The sequence below is a fragment of the Salvelinus fontinalis genome, chromosome 22 (assembly GCF_029448725.1).
Source record: "Salvelinus fontinalis isolate EN_2023a chromosome 22, ASM2944872v1, whole genome shotgun sequence".
NCBI lineage: Eukaryota > Metazoa > Chordata > Actinopteri > Salmoniformes > Salmonidae > Salvelinus > Salvelinus fontinalis.
In genome coordinates, this window is record NC_074686.1 from 9581293 (window position 1) to 9606193 (window position 24901).

Genomic DNA, 24901 nt, shown 5'->3' on the forward strand with positions numbered 1-24901 from the left:
GGGAGACATGGGGTTAGGTGTATTCTCTTGCCCGAGTGAGCGACCGCACCGCAGAGGTTAGCAAACATCAGTTGCTTTATCTTTTAAGTAAGCAGGTTGAGTACAGCTCAGATATTGCGGAATTGATTTTATTTTTATTTTTTTTAACACGTGGGACCAATGTTTCCTCGACCCCCCCCCCCCCCCCCCCCCGCACTGAGCAAATTTCAGGTCTGCTGAGTGCAAACTTCAACATTGTGAGAATTCTGTATTCTGTGCAACAGAACTACAGTTGTAACAGTGGCCAAGTAGGCCTACCTGAGCGGCCTACCACCAAAAACAATGGAGAAAATGCATCCCATATCATTTTAACATGGAAACAGCTGTTCTATCATTCAACCTACAGTAGCAGCCAATGTGTGGTGTTCAATGTGGGCCTACATTCCATGAGACTGAATAAAGAAAACATGCAGGGCTTGACATGAACCTGTTGATCCACTTGTCCTTCAGACAAGGAGGTGACTGAACATTTTGTTGTGTTGTTTGATGCAAGAAACCACTTTACAAAATAAAATCCATTATTATTCCCATACCATTATTACATAGAATCAGACACATTATGCTGCCCTATGTCTATTGGCTACTTGGCTTATTCAAGCCGGTCTCAAAATACAACGCTGCCCCTTTTAGACAAAAAAAACCAACCTCTTTACCTGACTTGCTTTTCAAAGAGGTCCCCTATTGCTGACTACAAATGATCTATAACTGGGCTAATAACTCACTAACTAGTAAAGGATATGAACAAAATGTGCACACGTGGCTTCATGCAGCTAATTCTATTTGATCTGGACTCACGACCACAGCTGTAAACACAGTCCAGTTCAAAGTAAACGGCACAGATCCACATATGGTAATGATCTATTTGCATATAGGCCTACTGCAGCTCTGATTGGTTATACCACACAGGTCTGTGTATGGGCTGAGCCGCGCGCAATAGAACAGTCTCGGGCAACTGCCCGCCCACACACGTAGCTTAGAGAGAGCATTGCATGGGACCCGACGGCTCGGAAACAATGATGATTCAAATAGCAGGTGATTCGCCCCAGGCACTGGGCTAGCCCTAAGGAAGATACTTCACCTGATTAGCTTGAAATGGATAACGAAATGTGAGCAATGTAAACAGCCCCAGATGATGCCATCAGTTAGCTAGCTGAATACCAGGAGACTAATGCATTAAGATAGTAAGGCCTCTGAATGTGATGCAACATGCAGTGAGTACACTATTCAATTGAAACAGCCTCCGTTTCAACTCCAGACAGCAGTCAGAGGTCGCACTGTGCACACCATCTCCGTTTTGTACTTTTAACCCCTTTTTCACCCCAATTTCGTGATATCCAAATTGGTAGTTATAGTCTTCTCCCATCGCTGCAACGGGAGAGGCGAAGTTCGAGAGCCATGCGTCGACCCCGCCAAGCTGCACTGCTTCTTGACACACTGCTCGCTTAACCCGGATGCCAGCCGCACCAATGTGTCGGAGGAAACACCGTCCAGCTGGCGACCGAAGTCAGCGCGCAGGCGCCCGGCTCGCCACAAGGAGTTGCTGGAGCGCGAGTTGACAAGGACACCCCCAGCCAACCAAACCCTCCCCTAACCCGGATGAAGTTGGATCAATTGTGCGCCGCCTCGTGGGTCTCCCAGTCGCAGCCGGCTGCGACACAGCCCGGGATCGAACCCGGGTCTGTAGTGACGTCTCTAGCATTGCTATGCAGTGCCTTAGACCGCTGCGACACTCGGGAAGCCCTGTGCACACCATTGCTGTCAACTCAGCAAACCTAACATGCGTGCACAGTGTTTTCATCAACATGCCAAAGGTATAGATTTGTGGACGTTAGATATTTATAACCCCGTCAAGGACGTTGCCGTAAGGGCAACACAGCGGTTCAGGATTGGAGCTGCATTAGAGACAACCTGGTATCTCGGCTGTGTGTCAGGAGTTCTCACAAACACACAGGTGGTGAAATCATGCCGGCTTTGTGACTTCAGTCCTCAAATTAGGGGTCTTGCCGCTTCAAAACATTTTTTTTTAATCACCCTATTGAGGGATTCACACCGATTAAAAAATACCCAAATCTCTCATCTCTGGCTTCTAGGCTGGGGCCGGGCTGCTCTCTCCCGTTGATTACATACATATCTGACTCTGCTCTGATCCCTGGATTTCCAGGATCACAGGCACAATCTGTCAGATGGGTGAGGAGGAAACATAACAGGAGAAATCTAATTAAATAACAGCAGGTCCTAGGGCTAAAAGATACTCTTTAAGTCTAGCACCCTTTTCACCTCTACCCTGATAAAACTGACATGTGATAGGCCGGTCATAAAGTTCCAGTCACCTCTTCTTGAATAAAGGAAAGATATGATTGGCAAGGTCACAAGGTCAAGGTCCCTGAATGTCACAGTCTAGCTGCTCACACTTTGCACCGAAATGAGGTGGGCCGTCAACCTTGTCCGATTCTATAAATTCAGTTTTGGTTTCTGGAGACTCTCTGGCCACATCAAATGTCTTAACTTTCCTCGCAGTTCCATCTGGTTAGTAATCCTAAAACTATCACACACACACACACACAATATTGTACCAGTGCCCTTCAATCAAAACATATCAAAATGTCCTTGGCTGAGATTAGTCTGGACGAGAAACTGTCCAAATCCCTCCCCTCTCTCCCGCTCTCTCGGTAACAATATCAATATTTTCACGACTCACTCAAGCCAACCGTAAATAAGTCGTAAACAGACTGAAATTCGATCCCAACCCAGCTCGTGATTTCCAGGAACGCATGCTGGGCTATTGGTCGTCAAGGAGATGTGATGGAGTCACTGTGGACGAAACGAAGCAGCTGTGAAGCTGAGCAACATCTGTTCTTTCTCAGACACATCTGGTGACAGCCCCGCTCATCACAGAGCAGACAGACTGCCAAGAGTGGACCGGGGATAGGGAGGGGCAGGAAAGGGGGAAGGATAGGGAGAGATAAGGGGGTTTGGGGGGTAGAGTTGGAACAGACCATAGTCCTGTAGGCCTGTACAAGGACAGATAATTGCATAGTAATTTAACATACTTGTAAAGCTGTTATTCCATCCATGACAGCAATCAAGAAAATACACGTTCACTGGCATATGTTACATACAGATGATCAGGAGCGAGTACAGAATCTGAGGTATGGCAGTTGTCAAGTGTCGATATGCCGACCAGTGAAACTATAGTGTACGGATGGCGAAGAACGACTCCGAAAGTGCAAGACCATACGTTTCAATAGAGGGCAGGTAGGTACGCTTCTTCAAGAGCATTCAAATTTCAAAACAGGCTTCTCCCCAGGAAACCTTATCACTTTCTAAGCCTGTCTTCAAGAGACTCTTCACTCCTCCTCTACACACTCCCACCCACTGCATCTGTCATTCACCGGCTGTCCTTCCTCTCAGTCACTCGCTTTCATGTTTCCCCTCTCTCTACACCACATCAGTCTCCCCTCAAAGACAAACAGAAAATACCACGCCAAGTCTGTAGAATATCCATCTATCTGAATTTCTTTTAACACCTTTACAAGCCTCTGTCACAGCACGGATAAGGCCAGCAAAGAGATCATAAAAGTGACAGGCGCTCGCACAAACAGAACTAGAAGGTTCTACACCTGCATTGCTTGCTGTTTTGGGGTTTTAGGGCTGCGTTTCTGTATAGCTCTTTGTGACATCTGCTGATGTAAAAAGGCCTTTACAAATACATTGACTGATTGATTGACATGGTACACTCACATGACAGTTCATTAGGTACACCCCCCAGTTCACGGAAATGGATCGCTCCTCCAGACAGTGAGACATATGGCTGTGGCTTGCTATACAGTGCATTCGGAAAGTATTCAGACCCCTTGACTTTTCCCACATTTTCTTGTTACAGCCTTGTTCTAAAATGGATTAAATCGTTTTTTCCCCCTTCAATCTACACACAATACCCCATAATGAAAAAGCAAAGAGGTTTTTATACATTTTTGCAAATGTATTAAAAAGAAAGAACTGAAAAATCTAATTTACATGTATTCAGACCCTTTACTCAGTACTTTCTTGAAGCACCTTTGGCAGCGATTACCTTGGTTATGACGCTACAAGCTTGGCACACCTTTACTTGGGGAGTTTCTCCCACTCTTCTCTGCAGATCCTCTCAAGCTCGGTCAGGTCGGCTGGAGAGTGTCACTGCACTGCTATTTTCAGGTCTCTCCAGAGATGTTCGACTCCGGCTAGGCCACTCAAGGACATTCAGAGACTTGTCCCGAAGCCACTCCTGCATTGTCTTGGCTGTGTACTTAGGGTCGTTGTCCTGTTGGAAGGTAAAACCTTCACCCCTGAGCGCTCTGGAGCAGGTTTTCATCAAGGATCTCTCTGTACTTTGCTCTGTTCATCTTTCTCTCGATCCTGACAAGTCTCACAGTCCCTGCCACTGAAAAACAACCCCCCAGCATGATGCTGACACCTTGCTTCACAGGATTCACCTGAGCTCAATTTCAAATCTCATAGCGAAGGGTCTGAAACCTTATTTACATAAGTTGTTTTTTTATTTTAAACACATTTGCAAACATTTCTAAAAATAGTTTTTGGTTTGTCTTTATGGTTTATTGTGTGTAGATTGATGAAGATTTTGTTTTATGTAATCCATTTTGGAATAAGGCTGTAACGTAACAAAATGTGGGGGAAAAAATCAAGGGGTCTGAATACTTTCCGAATGCTCTGTATAAAGCAGGAAGACAGGCATCAAGGCATTCAGTTACTGTTCGATTGACCGTTAGAATGGGCAAAACCAGTGACCTAAGTGACGGAGCATGGAATGATCATCGATGCCAGGCGCAACGGATCCAGTATCTCAGAAACGGCTGCCCTCATGGGCTTTGCACTCACGACAGTGTCTAGGGTTTACCGAAGATGGTGCGACTAACAAAAAACATACAGTCAGCGGCAGTCCTGTGGACGAAAACAGCTTGTTGATGAGAGAGGTCAAAGGAGAATGGCAAGAATCGTGCAAGCTAACAGGCCACAAACTGACAAATAACGGTACAGCAACACAGTGGTGTGCAGAACGGCATCCCAGAATGCACAACTCGATCCTTGTCACAGATGGGCTACTGCAGCAGACGACCACACTGGGTTCCACTCATATCAGCTAAAAACGAGAAGCAGCGGCTCCAGTGGGCACGTCATCACCAACACTGGACCATTAAGGAGTGGAAAAACATCAGCTGGTCCGACGAATCCCGGTTCCAGCTCAGTCATTCTGATGGCAGAGTCAGGATTTGGCGTAAGCAGCATGAGTCCATGGACCCATCCTGCCTGGTGTCAACGGTAGACGCAGGTGGATGTGGCGCACCGCCGTCCAATCTGCAGCAACTGCGTGATGCCATCGTGTCGGCATGGTCCAACATCCCAGTGGAACATTTTCGACTTTTAGAATCCACGCCCCGAAGAACTCAGGCTATTCTGGAGGCAAAGGTGGGCCCGACCCAGTACTAGATGGTGTACCTAATAAACTGTCTGGTGAGTGTACACCTTCACTGTGATCTACCATGGACTTTACTGTGTCTGATTTTAACATCCTAATATAAAAATACCAGTGAAGAGGTGCTCTCCACAGTCACCCACCTCTTTGGGTAAATGTGCCCTGTGTAGGTATCAGCTTACAGAGTCAATGGCACTTGACCCATTTTTATGTAGCAGTACGTTCACCACTATGACCGTGGGACTGATTTCTCACATACATAAAAGACAACTAGGGCACAAAAACAAGCGAGCTAAAACAAACTGAGCAGCAAACCGGGCTGGCCTATTTTCTGTGTGTTCTGACATACTAGCCTGTCCAAGGTCTGAGAGTTGAGCAAATGGCTCCACGCCGCGTGAGGTCTTCACCAGAGGAAATGGCCATGATGCAAAAAAATGGGGTTTTGTTATGTTCTGATTTTATCTGGTGGGGAGGTTTATTTAGTAGCCCACTTCCAGAGGTCTACCCACCTCGGCACGAGCAGTCAGTCTACCCACCTCGGCACGAGCAGTCAGTCCACCCACCTCGGCACGAGCAGTCAGTCTACCCACCTCGGCACGAGCAGTCAGTCTACCCACCTCGGCACGAGCAGTCAGTCTACCCACCTCGGCACGAGCAGTCAGTCTACCCACCTCGGCACGAGCAGTCAGTCTACCCACCTCGGCAAGAACAACAATGGGCATTTCCTCACTGTCCATTTGCTCTACCCTAATTGAATTTGTCTCGTGAGGGCAGCTGGACAGAGCCCTTGCATCACCTGACTCACGGATAGAAATGCACAGTGTCGAGTCGATCCATTTCACTGTCAGCTAGATAGATGGCTAGCTATGCACAGAAACAGTTCAATACAATTCTAACCAATGAGAGCTGTGCAAGAATCCTCACATCATTTGGATTTACTGATGTCGATTCACCGGGTGTGTTCGAGTCCATCCGTTCAGCGTCAGATCAGTAGATTTGTGCAGATTGACTGACGCAGAGTTCAGACGATGTGAGACAGCCTCCGACTCTCCCCACAGGCTTCTGCGGGAATCTCCCACGCCAGGCCTCCCTAATCATCATCACCCCAGTTTCTTCCCTCTCTGGTGTGCGCTCACGAAGCACAGACCTTCATCACTTCAGCTCATTACGGAGAACAGTAGACACCTTCCCTGTCAGCTTAGCACCCCCCCCCCCCCCCCAGCCCCCTTCCTCGTTTCTCGATTCCATTACTTATAATGAGGCAACCCCACCCCTCTCTGCCTTCTGCACTCAGTCTCAGTGACAGATCATCTCCTCCATTATCTCTACCTTCTCTAACTACTCTCTTTTGTCTGCTGCGGCAGTGTCTCGCTTTCCTGCCGTTAGCATTCACCCCATTCTGGCTCTTCACGCGGGTTCCCTCCACCTCTTCTTTCTCGATTTCCTCTCCTCTGATTTCTTCCTGTCAGATCTCTCGCTTTCTCCATCTCCCTATTCATCAACACCTGGGTCATTATCCCAGTGGATGAGCGGCGGCAGATTGCGCAACTGTTTCCTCTAGAGCACAGTTTTCCCGAGGTCAGCCGAGCATCATCTGATCCAAACCTACAACACAGTATGACCAGCGCCTTAGTTCGGATTCCGGGTCAGCCCGTTATGGACACCTCTTCCTGCAGTGGCGAAACAAAAGCCTCCGCTCGGGCTCCCGGTGTGATCGCTAATTAGGTGCTCGTCAGCGTCAGCCTGTCCTGTTCAATCCGGTGCGGTTCCCCCCCTACAGTGTCCCCAGAGTGTAGGTACTGCCTAATGAAGTCCTGTAGCCATCACGGCTAATGGAGCCGTCACATTGCTTATTCCAACAGTGCCAGGGCCTGGACCCTCTCCAGCATCCGCTGCCTTAGCCGATGGGAGGCTGCGCCGCGGCACAGCTTATCTGGCAGACTACGGGAGTGACAAAGATCGAGAGGGGCAGTCTGTGTGCGAGTGTGTCTGTCGGGGTCAATGGCAGAGGTGTCACTGGAGATTCCCAGCGATACGATGACACATTAGCCCACATTTGTTCTGGAAGGAAGGAAAGTGTCCACTGAGCGATACTATACTACCGCCGAGACGGTGGCCCTGGGTAGTGTGACTGGTCCCATTCATAGTCCGATGGCGATTGGGATCTCTCGTTCACTACTACCAAATGCAAAACGTACACCGCCTCCGCCGAGCTCTACTCACTGAAGCTTCACTCATTGAGAAACTGTTGAATTCCGTTGGCTTTAGATTGGAGATCGGTCATCTTTAACCCCTTCTATCTGGAGGCTGACCACACTAACGGAGAACGGAATGCCAGAAATGCTCACTTTCATGTTGGTTGCTCGGAGGGAGAGCTCATTGCGTTTCCCTGGCTCCCCTCCCTTGACACCCCCACCTTTCCTACCTCCCTCCCTTACTCTCATTTGCTCTCCTTCCCTTCATATCTGAATAAATAAACATAGGGAGGGGTGGCGGAGTGGGAAAGTAGGGCACTTCAACCTGAATGTACTGCACCAGTCTAACCAATTTGCAGAGATTGGACAAGGAAAGACAGTGGACAGACAGAGAAAAAGAGAGAGAGATTGAGAGCATGTCTGCTAAAGAGGGGGATGGTTTGAAACAGGAAAATAAATCAGGCAGTCTCTGCCAGGGAGCACTAAAGAGGGAGACAAAAATGGAAATATTAGCGATGGAGGGCTGGGTTGAAGAGGTGAACTGAATCAAGGGAAGTGGAGAGGTGGCCTGAGAGGGGAGGTAGATAGAGAGAAAGAACAGGGGAAGTGGGGGAGAGAGAAAGCGGAAGGGGAGCGTTTCGACATGGAGACGGGGGTACAGAAGGGCCACATTTCCACAGTGCATTAATAATCTATGCCGGTTCCTGTGGGCATGACGTGCAGGCACCGTCCCCCTCCTTTTTTCTTCTGCTCCCTCCCAAGGCAGTGTCTATTTAAATGTGTGTTTAAAAATCGGGGAATACAATAGCTCTAATGGCGGCTGGCGTCACAGCCCTCTCTTCCCCATCTCTCTCCCCTCTTCCTCTCTCCCTGCAGCACTTTTAGCCTGTCTCTGGAAGAGAGCAGGAGACAAGAGTGTGAGAACAGGGAGAGGGTAAAGCAGTCCCTCGGCCCCTGAGCGCCGGGCCTTGTGGTGATGATGATGAATTAATGAATCGCTGACAAACTCTTGGGCTGCAAACGAGTGTAAGCACACGCCGAGGGGACGTGATGGGGGGGGGGGGCTAAAAGCATTGCGTCTGAAATTAGGAAAGAATAAAGTTGGGTTGTAGCCAACAGGGTGGCGCCTAGGGGGGTTGGGGGAAATCACCGGGGAGAAGATTCAGCTCCCCCCTCTCACTCCCCCCGCTTCCAGCTCCCAAAAATACTGGCACGCGCAGCGCCCATGCCCACCAAGCAATCATAAACACAGCTCGGCTGCAACGCGAGGCCCAAATAAAGGGGAAACCAGGGAAGGAAAAAGGCCCTTGGGGGCCCACGGGGTGGTTTTTAGTTCAGGGGAGGTCCTCGGCAGCACGCACCAATGCTCTCCACAGGCAGAATGTGCAGCGAGACGGAAAATAGCAAAGCTGGGAGATAAAAAAAAGGATATACGTCTCTTTTACATTGCTGCTTCACTCATCCGGTTTCTTCATCGACAACTCCAAGGCACAAACCCCCTCAGAGTCCTCGGGCATCACATTCACCTCAGGTTTCTCCTGTCATCGTCCATCCACTGTCTTCTGTCCGAGGGAGATACTGGCGCCCCGCCACCGTGACCTTATCCTATCTGACCTCCGTTAACCTCCATCTGGTATGGTTTCACCGTCTCCTCTTTACTACACATGGATGGGGGTCTGATTCGACCCCACAGCTCAATCCTGTCAGCGCAGTAGCTCCATTAAAGGGATACTTTGGGATTTTGGCAACGAGGCCCTTTATCTACTTCCCCAGAGTCAGATGAACTCATGGATACCATTTGTTATGTCGGTGTCCAGTACATGCTAATAGATACCTGTAGACTGCCAGTCATTGCGCTAACGCTAGTTAGCATTGGCTCGCAAAACTACGTTCATATACTGGACAGAGAGACATAGAAATGGTATCCACAAGTTCATCCAACTCTGGGGACGTAGATGAAGGGCCTTTGCCAAAATCCCGAAGTATCACTTTAAGCCATAAACGCTATCTTGATTTAGCACGGGGGGGGCTTGGTCTGTTCGTCCTCCATTGTCTGTCGCTGGGAAAGACCTTCTAATCTGGTAGCAATTCTTATCCTGGGTATATAATTAGATAATTAGCAGTTGGGTGGAAGAGGTCACAAAGCCCAGGGGCTTTTACAAGACGCAAAGAAATAATACAACGCAATTGTTGGACGACTGCGCATGTCTGGGAATTCCCTTTGGATTGCGTAGTCTGCCTCGACTTTGACGGCGCACCAGTATCATTATCTCTCATCGGTAATGGTTATCTCTATGTATCAACAGGGCGGCTTAAATATAATGTTTTTTTCCCTCCCACGTGAATAACATGTACTTCTCCCCAGTTACGCTGGCCTTCGGAGATAATGAACTAGTGCTACGTTGCTCTTAAGACGTTGAGGACTGTTATTTATCCTCATGAAAAGAGAGAGTGAAGTACCGTGGATGCTCTCTCCCTCGCCGATTGGCGGTACCGCTTTACAAAACATGGTTTCTCTAAACCAGGTCCAGATTGAGTGGCTGTCGCTACAGTAGATTCTAGATATAGAACACAGATGTTCTTTGCCACAAGGACTATCATTTGAAACAGAATCTCTTTGGAGCGAAGCTTGTCCTTCACACCATAATGGAAGAAAAAGGTCTAATGCCCACATCAACAGGCTGGGCAACATACAAACAGCGATGGTCTAATGGGAACAAAATCCTAGCAAAGTATCTATTCAACCCCATTCATGAGAGGCAAAAAAACAGGAAGCTCCTCTCTGGAGTGCTGTTTGGCAGGATAAAATATGAAAAAGAGCCACTCAAAAGGTTGATCTGGAGCCAGTTTTTTTTTTTATCAATGAATCCCAGGGGCCAGTTTGGGCAGTGAGAACAGATCCCAGAACAGTGTTACCGTGAACACTGATCCAAATGACTTATGGAAAGCTTGTCTCGTACAGGTTAGACGCACAGGCTTCAAAGGGCCTCCCTCTCGCTCTCAATACTCTGTCACAGCGAGAATGGTGGGAGGGAGAACATTCAAAGTCTATTTCTGTCTGGAGAAGCCAGGGCTCCATTTTCCCAGATAGACTAGGACTACATGATGAATAGGACAGCGGATGACCTGTCACAGAGTCGGCCCGCAGGCACGGCGCAGGACTTCGTGGGCTGGAAAGCCATCTGTACATCATAGGGGCATGACACTCAGTTTAGGTGGCAATTAAGCTCCAACCCAGAGGGAATCTGTCTGGCTCCTTCCAAAGGCTGGACAGCAAAAGGGCACCAGGAAGAAAGTCATGCCTGCAGGACAGGTCTGTCTCGATCCGCCGGGTCATCTTTTACTGTCCTCTTAGTGCAGACACACCCTGTGCTGTACAATACCCATCGTCCTGCTCATACTAAAAGTCTGCAGTCGGAGTCAGGCAGTAGGGGTTCTGAGAAGCTCTGACACACCGTGTTAATCAATCGTCAAAAGCGACACTGCAATTAGTCTGTGCTACATTTAATCTGATTTATGGCGCAGAGATAATGTTTGAGCTGGCATATGTTTTCCGGCATAAGAAATGATATTCTGCTCATCTTCATTCATTAGGAATGGGGAGGCACGTCGTCCCAGCTACGCGGCACAGCGCTGAGAAGACCCGCGCTATTGAAAATCCATGTTTAAAAACAAATGCTAAATTGTAAGAGGAAATTAAAATTAGACTAGCAAACACAGACTGGCAAGAACAGCGAATGAACAAACAATATTAACTGTACTCATTTTTGGACGTTCTGGGGTGCCTTTTCTCAGTAAACCCCCTCTCCCTGAACACACACACACACAAACAGAGCATTGAGAGGGAACAGCGAGGACAGTGTAGAGAGAGACAGCTGGAACATCAGGGATGGTGGGGCGGGGGGGCGACGGGGGGGGGGGGGCGACGGGGGGGGTAGGACAGTCCTCAGGGGAAGAGAGTTAAAATAAGCACTTCTTCCAGCCTTTTTGTGCTATGATATCTGGGTTCAACAACTCAGTCAGAATGATAGATTATCTTTGTCTGCTCCTATAACAGAGAACTGGGAAATTGGAGAACGTGATACGAGGGGGGAGAGGCGTCTTATCTTTGATAGTACAATATTATGTACATCGTTTGGCAAAATGAGGGCACATTTATCGTGACAAGACGGTACATTAAATTGAGCAGAGGGGGAAAGGGAAGGGAGACAGGCAAACTAAACCGCTCTGCTGTGTGTAGTCGCCTAGACGCAGGGTGTGCAGAGGAATGGCTTGAAGAGATGAGAGAGAGAGAGAGCAGGGCGGGATAAGGAAATGGTGGCTGGAGAGGCAGAGCAGCACAAAGGGAGAAAGATTGGATGTGGTGAGAGGAGGAGAGAGAGAGAGGGGGGTGGTGGGAAGCGACGAGAGACCGTAATATATGGTGGCTCGGTCTGAGGGTCACCGTTACAGATAAGCACTAAAATAAACATGACCATGCCTGACCCTCTCTGCCGCCGAGTCAGCGAGAGATGGAGGGATTTCAGGGGGAGCATATGAAAGAGAGAACAGATAAAAGAGAGACAGAGAGAGCTAGTGAGGGTGCCGGGGATTAATCTTAGAGGACTGGCTTTAATGTGCGAGGGAGAGAGAGACAGAATGGGAGTTGGAGAAAGACCGAGGGCAGAAAGCCAATTTAGCTTTCACAAGTAATCACACTGGTAAGCCTTTTACAGGAAAAGAGGACGAAATTATTTTCTATGACATGGTCATTTCAGACAGTATTTCTCAGCACTGAGCAGACAACACTCAGGGAACTGTGTGGCGCTTGCTGAATATCAACAATAAACCAATCAATATATACCTAGTCCTGCTATAGAGGCACATTATGCCTGCCGGGAGGGTAGATTCCTGGGAAAATATTCAATGAAACATTTATTCGTCACCTTTGTGCAGGGCCAAGGAATCTGTCGCGTGCCTGAAAAGGCACAAGTTAACGCCGTCCCCCATTACCTTTCGCTTGGCACTGCTTATCTGATCGCACTTTGAACAGAGGAGTGGGAGACGTGAACGAGAAAAGATTGAGCACAAGAGAGATCTTGAGATAGAGAGAGACAAAAGAGGAAGGGAGGGATGACGAGCATAAATGCGAGAGTGGAGAAAGACAGCGGCGAGGAGAGAGAGGCTGAGAGAGAGGCTGAGAGAGAGGCTGAGAGAGAGGCTGAGAGAGAGGCTGAGAGAGAGGCTGAGAGAGAGGCTGAGAGAGAGGCTGAGAGAGAGGCTGAGAGAGAGGCTGAGAGAGAGGCTGAGAGAGAGGCTGAGAGAGAGGCTGAGAGAGAGGCTGAGAGAGAGGCTGAGAGAGAGGCTGAGAGAGCGATTATGTTAAAACAACCCCGCGGCCCACGGTAATTGTGCTGTCTCGCTCCACTGCCCAAATAAGGCAATGGAATGCGTGAGCGAAGTGGTAAGGATAACCTGTATTGGATTCAAAACCCTTGCTACGGTGCTTTCCAGACAAACAATATATTCACTGTGCACAGAAACTAGTGCACACACACACACACACACAAAAGACTAACAAACAGAAAATGGCAATTCCAATGAACTTGTGAACCTCGCTGCGAAGCTTATCTGGAAATTCTTCAAATTCTGCCAGAAAGGCAGATGACCTCCAGCGGTGACCTCACCAGAGGGGGTGTAATGAGCATCACCCCATGTGACACACACCGACTGAGCGATAGCGACTGATGGAGGTGGGAGGCCTGCCATGTCTTCCCTTAGGCAGTGTCCAGCCTGCATCATCCATGAGTCACAGACAGACACAAACCTGAACGGAGGAATTCACCCAACAAACAAGCTGGCGGGGGGGGGGGGAGAGGGGCACGGATACGGAGTCATAATGCACTGTCTGGAAGCAGGCGTGCCAAAGACGGCGTCACTGCCATGCCTTACATAGCATGCAGTCACCTTGGCTTGCTGTGGTCGGTGTTAACCCACCGCCAGTGCAGAATTCTGGGTATGTGTTGCATAACAAAGGGTGAAAACAACCAACCTGTTGAAGGTCGCTGCCATCGACTCTCTGTCAGAGAAATGGTACACACTAAACGCCTTAACCGTTTTCCCCCTACAGTGCTGTCATGAGCCTCAGAGCAGTGTCTTCCTCCAGACGCTCCAGTGGATACACTCCCGAGGAGGCGGCGTCCAGCTCCCTCTGACACTCTCCGGATGGCTCATTCCGGGAAAACCAGAAACATTTTGACACTCAACAGGGAGCAGCAGTGTCACAGCGCAATAAACCCAGACACTAGAAAAAAGTTCCAGGAATAGCGAGAGGTTGACAATTCCCACAAACTTGTCAAGTTCAATGCGGTGTGTTACAGGCGGAGACTCAATTCCAAATCCATGTAAGGTGAACTCATAAAAATAATAAATAAACTAAATGCGGGACAAGAGGATGATTTTTTTTCAAGACAGTGTAGCCTACATTCTTATTTTTTTTGTTGCCATCTGTACACTGAACAAAAATATAAAAACGCAATATGTAAAGTGTTGGTCCCATGTTTCATGAGCTGAACTAAAAAGATCCCAGAAATGTTCCATAAACACAAAAAGCTTATTTCTCAAAAATGTTCACACATTTGTTTACATTCCTGTTAGTGAGCATTTCTCCTTTGCCAAGGTAAGTCATTCACCAGACAGGTGTGGCATATCAAGAAGCTGATTAAGCAAGATGATCATTACACAGGTGCACTTTGTGCTGGGGACAATAAAAATGTGCAGTTTTGTCACACAACACAATGCCACAGGTGTCTGAAGTCGAGTGTGCAATTGGCATGTTGACTGCAGGAAAGTCCACCAGAGCTGCTGCCAGAGAATCTAATGTTCAATTCTCTACCATAACGTTGTTTTAGAGAATTTGGCAGTACGTTCAACTGGCCTAACAATCGCAGACCACGTCAGCCCAGGACCTCCACATCCAGACAGCTGATGAAACTGAAGAGTACTTCTGTCTGTAATAAACGCCCTTTTGTGAGGAAATTCTGATTGGCTGAGCCTGGCTCCCAAGTGGGTGGGCCTATGCCCTCCCAAACCCACCCATATGTTGTTTCAGTATATTTAGATCTTCTTGCAATTGAATTACTGTTTCATGAGTAAATTAGAGCAGATGGTGTTAAACTATATAGCCTTCCTGCATTTTGTTTAAAATCAAAGCACATTCTACCTAGTAGCCTACAGTAGCATGCTGTTGACTTTTGACCTAATTCGATTTGTTGTTGTTGGACTATTCAGCTAACAATCACCTCATTTCTGAGATTTTCAGTTGTTTTTGGTGTAACAGTAACATTATACTCTGCTATTATATGTGTCTCTGTAGAATACTAATGAATCATTATGTGATCTTCCAAGACATTAATTCATCTCTGATCTTACACACTCCGGTGCGCTCTGGCAGTACTACTACACCTCCGCAGTGCGCTGCACTAAACTAGCTAACAGCGCCCCAGCCGCACCTAGTCTATCTGTTTTCCTCGTCCTAAATTTGGCGATGCAGAAAACGAGAGACCACGCGGCGTGGCTGTTTTATGAACATCCGGGAATATGTGGACAAGGAAACATTGGTTGGCGTCAGTGAATGTAAAACGGTTAGCAAGGGAGACTTCTAAAAACGGGGTTGGGTGAAGTAGCACCGTTTATGTTGAATGAACAACTAATGAGCATGGAGACTGGAGAGCCTCACAAGTTTGACAAAAAGTACCTTATAGCTTTCAGTCTAATACGGCCAGTGGCGGTTGGTGCCGTTTAAGATTAGGGAGGAGGATTTTTTGTAATGAGCATGTCCTTATTTCTATTACAGTATATTGGATGACTGTCATTCATATTACATTCGCCCAGTTCAATGTAATATAAGATAGGTTTAGGCTACTACATGATACTAAAATATTCCCTATACCCATCATCAGGTTGCTACAACCTAGCCTACGAATTAAAGTGTACAATGTAGGTGCAGAGATTGAGAGACATTTTTTAGTAATCAAGGTGACAGACAGGGACACATTCAATACCACCTTGCACACTCTTGCCTGCATCTAGCTGATCTAAGGTGTAATCATTAGTCCAAATGAGTTTCTATTGGACAAATTCAGTTATTTTTATCCCAGTTTTGTTTCCGTGTAAGAAACTTTTTCAACAGAATTAGCAGAATGAATACACCCCTATCACCCGCACACGCAGTTTACTTTCATAGCAGCCACATACAAACAGCATGATCACTTTGCTCGTTGTATAATTCCTTCTCGCATCTGTCCTCCTCTCACCTTTTTCCTTTGATTGTGGACTTCAGTGCACAACACAACAGCTGTCTGTGACCAGGTGAGAAAACCTTTCCAAGCCAAACCTTCATACCATAACCACTACGCACAGTCTACATCGTTTTCACCATTAGCTAACTTCCTAGTCAGCATAGCTACTGGAACTAACATGTCAGTAAACCTGTTACAATCATGCAGTACAGTGTACAGCAAGCAGTTACACCGGCAGGCCCCGGTGGCAATACATTTATAAAACCAAATGCTTACCAAAACATGGAAGAGTTCCAGTGTTGGATAGCCTTAGCCAGCTAGCTAACATAGCACCCCTCTCTGTTAGAGCCAGGTGTTTAAACTAGCTAGCTGCATTCACTAGCTAATTAAGTTAATCAAATACCACAAAATATAGCTAGCTCTGAACCGTTGGAGAACATCCCCTGGAAGTCATCTTAATTACTGTGTAAGTGTATGGAAGGGGGTAAAAACCATGAGCCTCCTAGGTTTTGTATTGAAGTCAATGTACCCAGAGGAGGACGGAAACTGGCTGTCCTCCAGCTACACCATATGCTACCCCAGGGAGTACTGTCGAGGCTACAGACGACTTTCATTGCAAAACAGTGTGTTTTAATCAATTACTTGGTGACGTGAATATATTTAGTATAGTTATATCTAAGAAGGATAACTTCTGAAAATGTTTTACCATTTTTATGAAGTTCACTGAGGAGGATGGTCCTCCCCTGAATACGGCTATTTACTTACTTTTGTAGCTCTTTGTCAGATGCACGCTTTGTGTAAGTAGTGAGGCCTAACTGTCCTCTCAAAGTTTAGCCTGAAAGGATTTGAGAAATGTGATAGGTATTTCATCAACCAATGTCATCTTGCGCTGCGCACAACATCAGATCTCAACAACGATTGGAGAAATGTTAATCACCAGTACAACATCCTTATGATACAATATATACAGTGCGTTCAGAAAGTATTCAGACCCCATGACTTTTTCCACATTTTGTTACGTTACATCCTTCTTCTAAAATGGATTTAATAGTTTTTTTCCCCCTCATCAATCTACACAGAACACCCCATAATGACAAAAGCAAAAACAGCTTTTTAGTCATTTAAGCAAATGTCTTAAAAACAAAGAACTGAAAAATCACATTTACATGTATTCAGACCCTTTACTCGGTACTTTGTTGAAGCACCTTTGGCAGCGATTCCAGCCTCGAGTCTTCTTGGGTATGATACTACAAGCTTGGTACACCCGTATTTGAGGAGTTTCTCACATTCTTCTCTGCAGATCCTCTCAAGCTCTGTCAGGTTGGATGAGGAGCATCACTTTCTCATAAGTGCAACGTGACTGCAAGAGACAGGTTGGAATGTCTGACTGAAATATGGGACAACTGTACTTTTTTTCTCTACATTTTGCGGTTTTTGAATTTGTTGATAAAATATGGGAGATGATTGTTTGATCGCGAGACACGGAAAAAATGGGCTGAAATGCGGGACTTTTCCCACACAATCCGGGACGTGGTCACGCTTACTGGGAGGCTGTTTTGAGTTATTCCAGTCGTTCTGTATTCTAGTTGGATCAGATCATGCCCCCGTGTCTCATCAACGGTGTTCAGTGCCGTGTGCTGGATGATTCCGACAACCCCCTGTCAATGTGTAAGAATGTGCGATGCTGCGAAAAGTAAGTCTCCTTAGCATGTGCTCACATCCCTTCTGCACTCGCGCTCACCAGTCAAACATTCTTAACTGTTTAAACATTTGTGTAGGCCTGGATTTTATACGCCAGGATCATCGGATTGGGCCTGCTGGAAATGGCATGCAAAAAAAAAATGTAACGGAGCATACTTGAAAGAGAATGCATCTTATTAGCAACCTCTGCAGCAATCACTCACCCAGTGTGACAACTGGGTGCCTATAAGTCACTCCCCCTGAAAGTAAAAGACCAATAGAAACTTCTCAAGGTATTAGGGTCTCATCATCACATTTGCAAAAGCCTCTGCACTGAAAATAGACTCTGGGGTTAAGACTGTCAGGCCTAGACATGCCTGTCCATTTCATTTGCCAAACCCACTGGAAAATGGAAGCTAAATGTTTATCTTTTTGTTTGCTACCCAAGACAACAGTCATGAAAATGCATCTTGGCCTCAATGTTTTCTGTTTTTCCATGCATATCATTTCATTCCATTTCTGCTTTGATGCCTAGGGTTAAGGGAGCTGCACAAATTAAAATCAGAAGATGAAGTGGTAATAAGATCTTTTTACGGGAAACAACTCTATCCATTTCTGTTTAGTCTTCCGGTTCTAATTTTGCCTATAGACTCCACAAAAAGTGAACGGATACAAAAGTGATGGAAAAAGTGACGGTGCTCAGCTCCTGTTTGAGCCAGACCAGAGACGGGTTACGACATCTACGATAAAGACAATTGACCACGTGTTTGCCATGCCTTTTAACAGCCAGACAGAACGGTCGCCAGGTCTGCAGAGACTACATGACGTGATGAAGTGCTTGAAGGAGAGCACACTGAAGTGGCGAGGGCAAGCATTGTGCTGCAGCTGTCAGGCACAATTTTCAATCAACCCTAGAATTACTGAGGGATATAAAAGTAATTAATAAAGCTTGCACTGGACCGGCGGGGAAAAAACTATTATATTCTGTGTCTGTTTTACATTGAGAGGTGCTGTGAGTACATTTCCACCCCGACACTGGTGGAGAGAGATGTTAGTGTGCAGTATGCAAATGGTAATGACATGCTAAACGCAGGGGAGTCGCAGGGAGCCAAGTCAGACATTCTGATTTAGACAGAGGGCACATGGAAGGGCGAGAGTTCTCCTAGCCCACTCAGAAATCCATCTCTTTAGCCTCCGTTTCATCTCAAACTGCAGGTGGGTGGAGGGGTTTGAAAGACTAGGAAAAAAAGGAAAAGAAAATGGAAAAAAAACTGTAGGTTATCTGCCGCCATCTCGGTTGCATCAGCAGGAGGGGTTGACCTAAACAACTTGTTGCAAACGATTTAGAAGTTACTTGGTGGAGGAGAGGGCGTTTATTTCTGGTGAACCCATGTCATTACTCCACCATTGCGCTATTCATTTATGTTTCTAGTTGCATGGATTACTCCTCTGCATGTCTTTATACATTTGTGAAGGTGCCGTTCTATTCCATTTGCCTGTAAGATTATCTGGGTTATTCCACAGTAATCCTTGAGACGGTTGACCGGTCATAAAAATAAAATGTATCATTTTCTTTTGGAATTGTTGTTATAACAGAGAGTAGGTCATTTTATTTGACCAGGCCTGAAAACCTCTACATATAAGACTGAGGAAATTAGGAAATTATAGTTGATACCTCTCCTTCAGCGAGAGGCATGGTTTGGGTGAGTTGAGGACATGCAGGAACTTTTGCCTAAACATTTTCTGTTTGAGTCCCCCCCCTCCCCCCCTCCCTCCCTCCCTCCCTCCTCTGACACACCACACGTCTATAAACAATGGGGCCCAGAACTCCGGTTGGAGAGGGAGGGGAAGGGGGGATATCGGACCAATGACTAAAGCTGCTCCAACAAAGGGCCAGGACAGGAGCTGGAGCAAAGTCTGAAAATAGGCTAGAAAGAGAGAATGGGCATACTGTGAAAGGGCTGGGATTTTTTTACTCTGGGTGGAGGTATTGGATGGGGGAGTGGGGGGGATAGAAGTTTGTTATGTTCAGTTTATTCAGGGTGCTTCGAATGTTGATTGAGCTCTGAAATCATAAACATTCAGAAATGTATCCAAGCAAGGAGACAGTATTTTTGCTTAAATTATACTGCAGGCTTTACAATACCTGTTTGCAATGAGGATTTGTATGGACATATAAATTGCAAGATGGATTCCTGGAAAACTGGAATTTTCTTTACGCTTACTAAAACATTGCAGTACACAAAACTGATTTTTTTTCCCCCCACACCCCAGGCCCGAATTCAAGATGTATCAAACAGTATACTAGCAAAGCCACCAGACAAGATGGCCATCTCAATGCCCCAAATTAATGCTGCCACTCAGGAGTATCCATGACAACCAGCTCAAAATCTGAACTATAAACCTCTACCCAGAAACTCTTAATATGATTAAAAGCATCAGGCTACAGTAAATGTACAGTAAACACAATTTACATAGGCCTATGGAACACTGTGCAACATGTGCGATCAACCATCAAAATCAATCAATTCCTCAAATCTAGTAGCCCTAAACACTAACAGGCTCAACACATCTATACTCTCTCTGGTCAAACACCAGTCCAACCTTAGGAGAAACCTTATTTTTCATATCCATGCTCAGGTTTTGGCAGTGATGAGGCTTGCAGTCAATGCATTCTTCAAATTGTGCTGAATGCAGGTAAGTTCTTGGAGACATGACAACTGAATTGTTTATAAGGCTAAAATAACTAGTTCATATGCTATGTAGGCTACATTAGCCATCTTCATTTTACAGTTGAGGCTACAATAGATTGACATTTGGTTGGTAAAAACAGTAGGATAAATACACATGTAGGTAGAGTCCATTCTCGTTTTTTTCCTTGTCACAACGGACCAGTCAGTCAAACCACACAAAAAGCTCATAACCAAGTGTCTTTGCTGACAATGTCTTGTAGTCTACAGCAACACCCTGTTGCTTTGTCTGACTTCATTTCAGTTCTTGTAAAATATCAGCTAGATCACTATTGGCTGAATGAAACTTGATCTGCGGATACCAACAAACAAAACAAAACAAAATCAACCGAGACGGTGTCGAAACAGACCACGACTGGATTAAGGTGATTCGGAACAATCACACCTGCGCTGCAGTCTGCGCGCTCTGAGTAATAAATACCCCAGGAGGCCACACCTTGCATGCATAACATGGCGTACCGAAACTCGGGAGGAACCAGACGGTATGTTGTATAAGTCAACTTCCATAACAAGTCTTGCGAAATCCAATACCGCCACCTCTGAAATCATGTATGACCGTGTTGATGAGCCACACAATGTGCATGCGTTTCATATGGGACTGTGAATGGATCTATGCCACAGTTCGGTTGCCGATACCGAACATTTGAATGAACGTGACCCATTGAAACACATTAAGAAAACGTAAAGGTAATAAAAGGATTGGAGATTACAGAAAATAGGGTCAATGTTCATGGTTCTTACCTTGAATTATCAGAAGTATCCCTGCTGACACCAACAAACTGTTTTTCATTGGTGATACAGGGCAATGTTTAGCGTCTCTCGCCATTCTTCTAAAAAGACGAGGTGGATATAAAATCCTCAGCACCACGCCACACCAGAACAGACTTAATATTCCTTGACTGATTGCTTCTCAATAAAAATATATAATAGGACTAGACCGCAAAACAGACCGGAGTCGGTAAGCTATAGGTTTGATCTTCAGTCCGACGTCTTATTTTCTCGATTTCAAATTAGAGTCGACTTGACAGTCACACAAAACATTCAAAACCCCTCCCCGTGTGGGGCGTACAGGTATGTCTCTGGTGTTCGCTAAATGGCACCAGAAAAAAAGTAACACTCATGTTCGGTGTGTCGGTTATTTCCACTAAGCATTCGCACGCATTCTGAGTGGGGGATTGGTTGTGATGTCACAATATGCCGCCTAAAACCAGAGCCATATATTAAGGGTGCGTTCGTAAATTCAATCTGGAGTGCCAGAGTACACTCAGAGTGCCCTCTGGTCGTAAATTCAGAGCGTTGTCAGATTGTCCGTTCGTAAATTCATCAGTTATTCTGCGCTCTGACACACTCAGACGAGATTACTCTGAAATCGGAGTAGATAGCCAGAGTGAATTTACGAACGCACCCTAAAATAGTTAGGCAAACTTTTAGAATTGTGAATATTGTTCTAATTCTAGACATTCAATTGCATAGCATTGTTTAAATATTCTCCATGTAATGTTAATGGTAAACCAACATGGCTGCAATAGAACGTTGAAGTATCATGTTTATGCATCGTAATGCTCATTCTATACATTCCGTTTTATAGTCTTTTTTTGTATATTCCCATGTAATATTAATGGGGAGCTAAAATGGCTATCATAGAATGTTGAAGTGTCATGTAAATGCACATAATGCAGAAACCGCATTGGCCTGATGCCGCGTTCAAAATAACTGGAAATTCGGAAATCTCAGACTTCCCGAATTCAAAGCGTTCAAGACAACTAGGAACTCTGAAAAAAACGAGCTCAGATTTGGTATTCCGGAGTATTCCGAGTAACTGGGGCTTTTTTTCTAGCGCTCCGACCTGAAGATCACTGACGTCATTATTTGACCTCGTTTTTTCCTGAGTTCCAAGTTGTCTTGAAAGCACGATGAACGTGTCTCTAATGGTGCTTTAATGACAACTGGGAACTCAAAAAAGAACGAGGTCAAATCATGTAGGCCTGTCTTGTTATTCAATTTATTTCAACATTCTGTCATAAAGAGCACATGTTCAACTTAATTTTAAAAACACGTTGTCCCATCTCATGAGGTTACATTTAAAAAATGACTGTAGAAAGTGCATATTTATGTGCCAAATAAAGTAAAAGGGTTGACGATTTCATCTTAAATCACCCATAAATCTTGTGATAAGGGAAACAAATGGAAGATTGTTGTGTGCAACAGGGATGGGCAATTGAATGCAAGCTTTAAAAAAATGTCTAGCCTGTAACATAGTTGATGGATAACAGTTGTTATGCTGGACTCAATGGATTTTCCAACACAAAACACCAGAAAATTGTTTTAAAAAAGAGTAGAACCAGCTCACCTTCTTTTACACTATATTTTGACTGTTAGATGTCAAATGTTTCTTTTTAAAAAAATATTTAAAAACGAATAGTTTCACCATATTAAAAAGAGAGTTCAGTTAATATAACAGGGTTGACCTTAAAATGAATCACTAATCACATGAAATAAATAAACATCTTCAGAAATGACTGTTCAAAGCAACAACATAACTAGGGATCTACAATGACGGTGGACTTTTGGGAGAAAAGTTGGGGGTAAAGGGATTCAAATCTTCCTGTATGTCACCGAGGGTGCATGGAAGGGCATGTCAAAAGCCTTTGTTCATATACAAAAAAATGATTTATTGAATTCTCCATGTGGTATATATTAAAGGGCACTTCAATGAATATAACAAGCTTTTAACATTTCTACTTAAAATATCAAAGGCACTCATTAATTATTTTTTTTATCACAATAGAGAACATTCTTGCAGATTCCGCTGACCTATATGGATGGTGGATCCATTTTCTGTCTATTCGTCTATACATTTTTCTCTGTAGGATATGGCATGAATGTTATCATAGTGCTAGACTACACAGAGGTTAATTGGGCTATTTGGAGTGGGTGGGACCCATGATGAATATATCTATGCTGAGACCACAGGTCGAGAGGCAGCATAGATATCAAAATGCTTCAGTTAAAATGATAAGGTTGTGAAAAGCAGTGAAGTTTAGGGACTTTCCTACCACCAACACTCATTCCTATGAAACATGACATTCAGGAACTTCCCCAACTATTTCACAAGTATTCAGACCCTTTACTAGGTACTTTTTAAGCACCTTTGGCAACTGTTACAGCCTCGAGTCTTCTTCGGTATGACGCTACAAGCTTGGCACACCTGTATTTGGGGAGTTTCTCCCATTCTTCTCTGCAGATCCTCTCAAGCTCTGTCAGGTTGAATGGAAAGTGTATCGGCACAGCTATTTTCAGGTCTCTCTAGAGAGAGTTAGATCGGGTTCTGTCCGAGCAGTGGCTGGGCAACTTAAGGACATTCAGAGACTTCTCCCAAAGCCACTCCTGCGATGTTTTGGCTGTGTGCTTAGGGTCATTGTCCTGTTGGAAGGTGAACCTTTGCCCGAGTCTGAGGTCCTGAGTACTCTGGAGCAGGTTTTCATCAAGGATCTCTCTGTACTTTGCTCTGTTCATCTTTCCCTCGATCCTGAATAGTCTCACAGTCCTTGCTACTGAAAAACATCCCCACAGCATGATGCTCCCACCACCATGCTTCACCGAATTGATTGTGCCAGGTTTCCTCCAGACGTGGCGCTTGGCACTCTACCATAAAGGCCTGATTGGTGGAGTGCTGCAGAGATGGTTGTCTTTCTGGAAGGTTCTTCCATCTCCACAGAGGAACTATGGAGCTCTGTCAGAGAGACCAACGGGTTCTTGGTCACCTCCCTGACCAAGGCCCTTCTCCCCCGATTGCTCAGTTTGGCCAGGCGGTCAGCTCTAGGAAGAGTCTTGATTGTTCCAAAATTCTTCCATTTAAGAATGATGGAGGCCACTGTGTTCTTGAGGATCTTCAATGCTGCAGAAATGTTTTGGTACTCTTCCCCAGATCTGTGCCTTGACACAATCCTGTCTCTGGGCTCCACGGACAATTCCTTCAACCTCATGTCTTGGGTTTTTGCTTTGACATGCACTGTCAATTGTTGGACCTTATATAGACAGGTGTGTGCCTTTCCAAATCATGTCCAATCAATATAATTTACCACAGGTGGACTCCAATCATGTTGTAGAAACATCTCAATGATGATCAATGGAAACAGGATGCACCTGAGCTCAATTTTGCGTCTCATAGCAAAGGGTCTGAATACTTATGTAAATAAGATATTTCTATGAAACCTGCTTTCACTTTGTCATTATGGGGTATTCTGTGTAGATGGATGAGAATTTTTGTGGAAATAGTCAAGGGGTCTGAATACTTTCCAAATGCACTGTACATTCATTTAAATCCTCTGTTGATCAAATGTGGTATTGATTATAGGTTGGTGTTGTTCGTCCTTACGTAATTTCCAAGATGTCACCTATTTAAATATTTTGCATAAACACACCTTCAGTAACCTTCTTATGTATAAATGTCGCTCAGAGGAGAATGTTGCCTCAGAATATGGCCCT

At 45.5% G+C, this 24901-nt stretch overlaps 1 protein-coding gene across 3 annotated transcripts in view; it reads right to left on the bottom strand.

Annotated features, from left to right (window-relative positions):
• The window catches only part of LOC129819728 (poliovirus receptor-like), a 77774-nt gene extending 56100 nt beyond the window's left edge, over positions 1 to 21674 (bottom strand). For 2 of the 3 annotated variants that reach the window (XR_008754113.1, XM_055876267.1), the window contains exon 1: positions 21155 to 21664. Coding sequence is in view for 2 of the 3 variants with exons in the window: in XM_055876267.1 (XP_055732242.1) it covers positions 21155 to 21239 (85 nt within the window). In the remaining variant the exon portion in view is untranslated. Of the gene's footprint in view, positions 1 to 21154 lie in introns of all 3 variants that reach the window. The other variant, XM_055876266.1, reaches the window with a different exon arrangement.
• Between the last annotated feature and the right edge of the window lie 3227 nt (positions 21675 to 24901).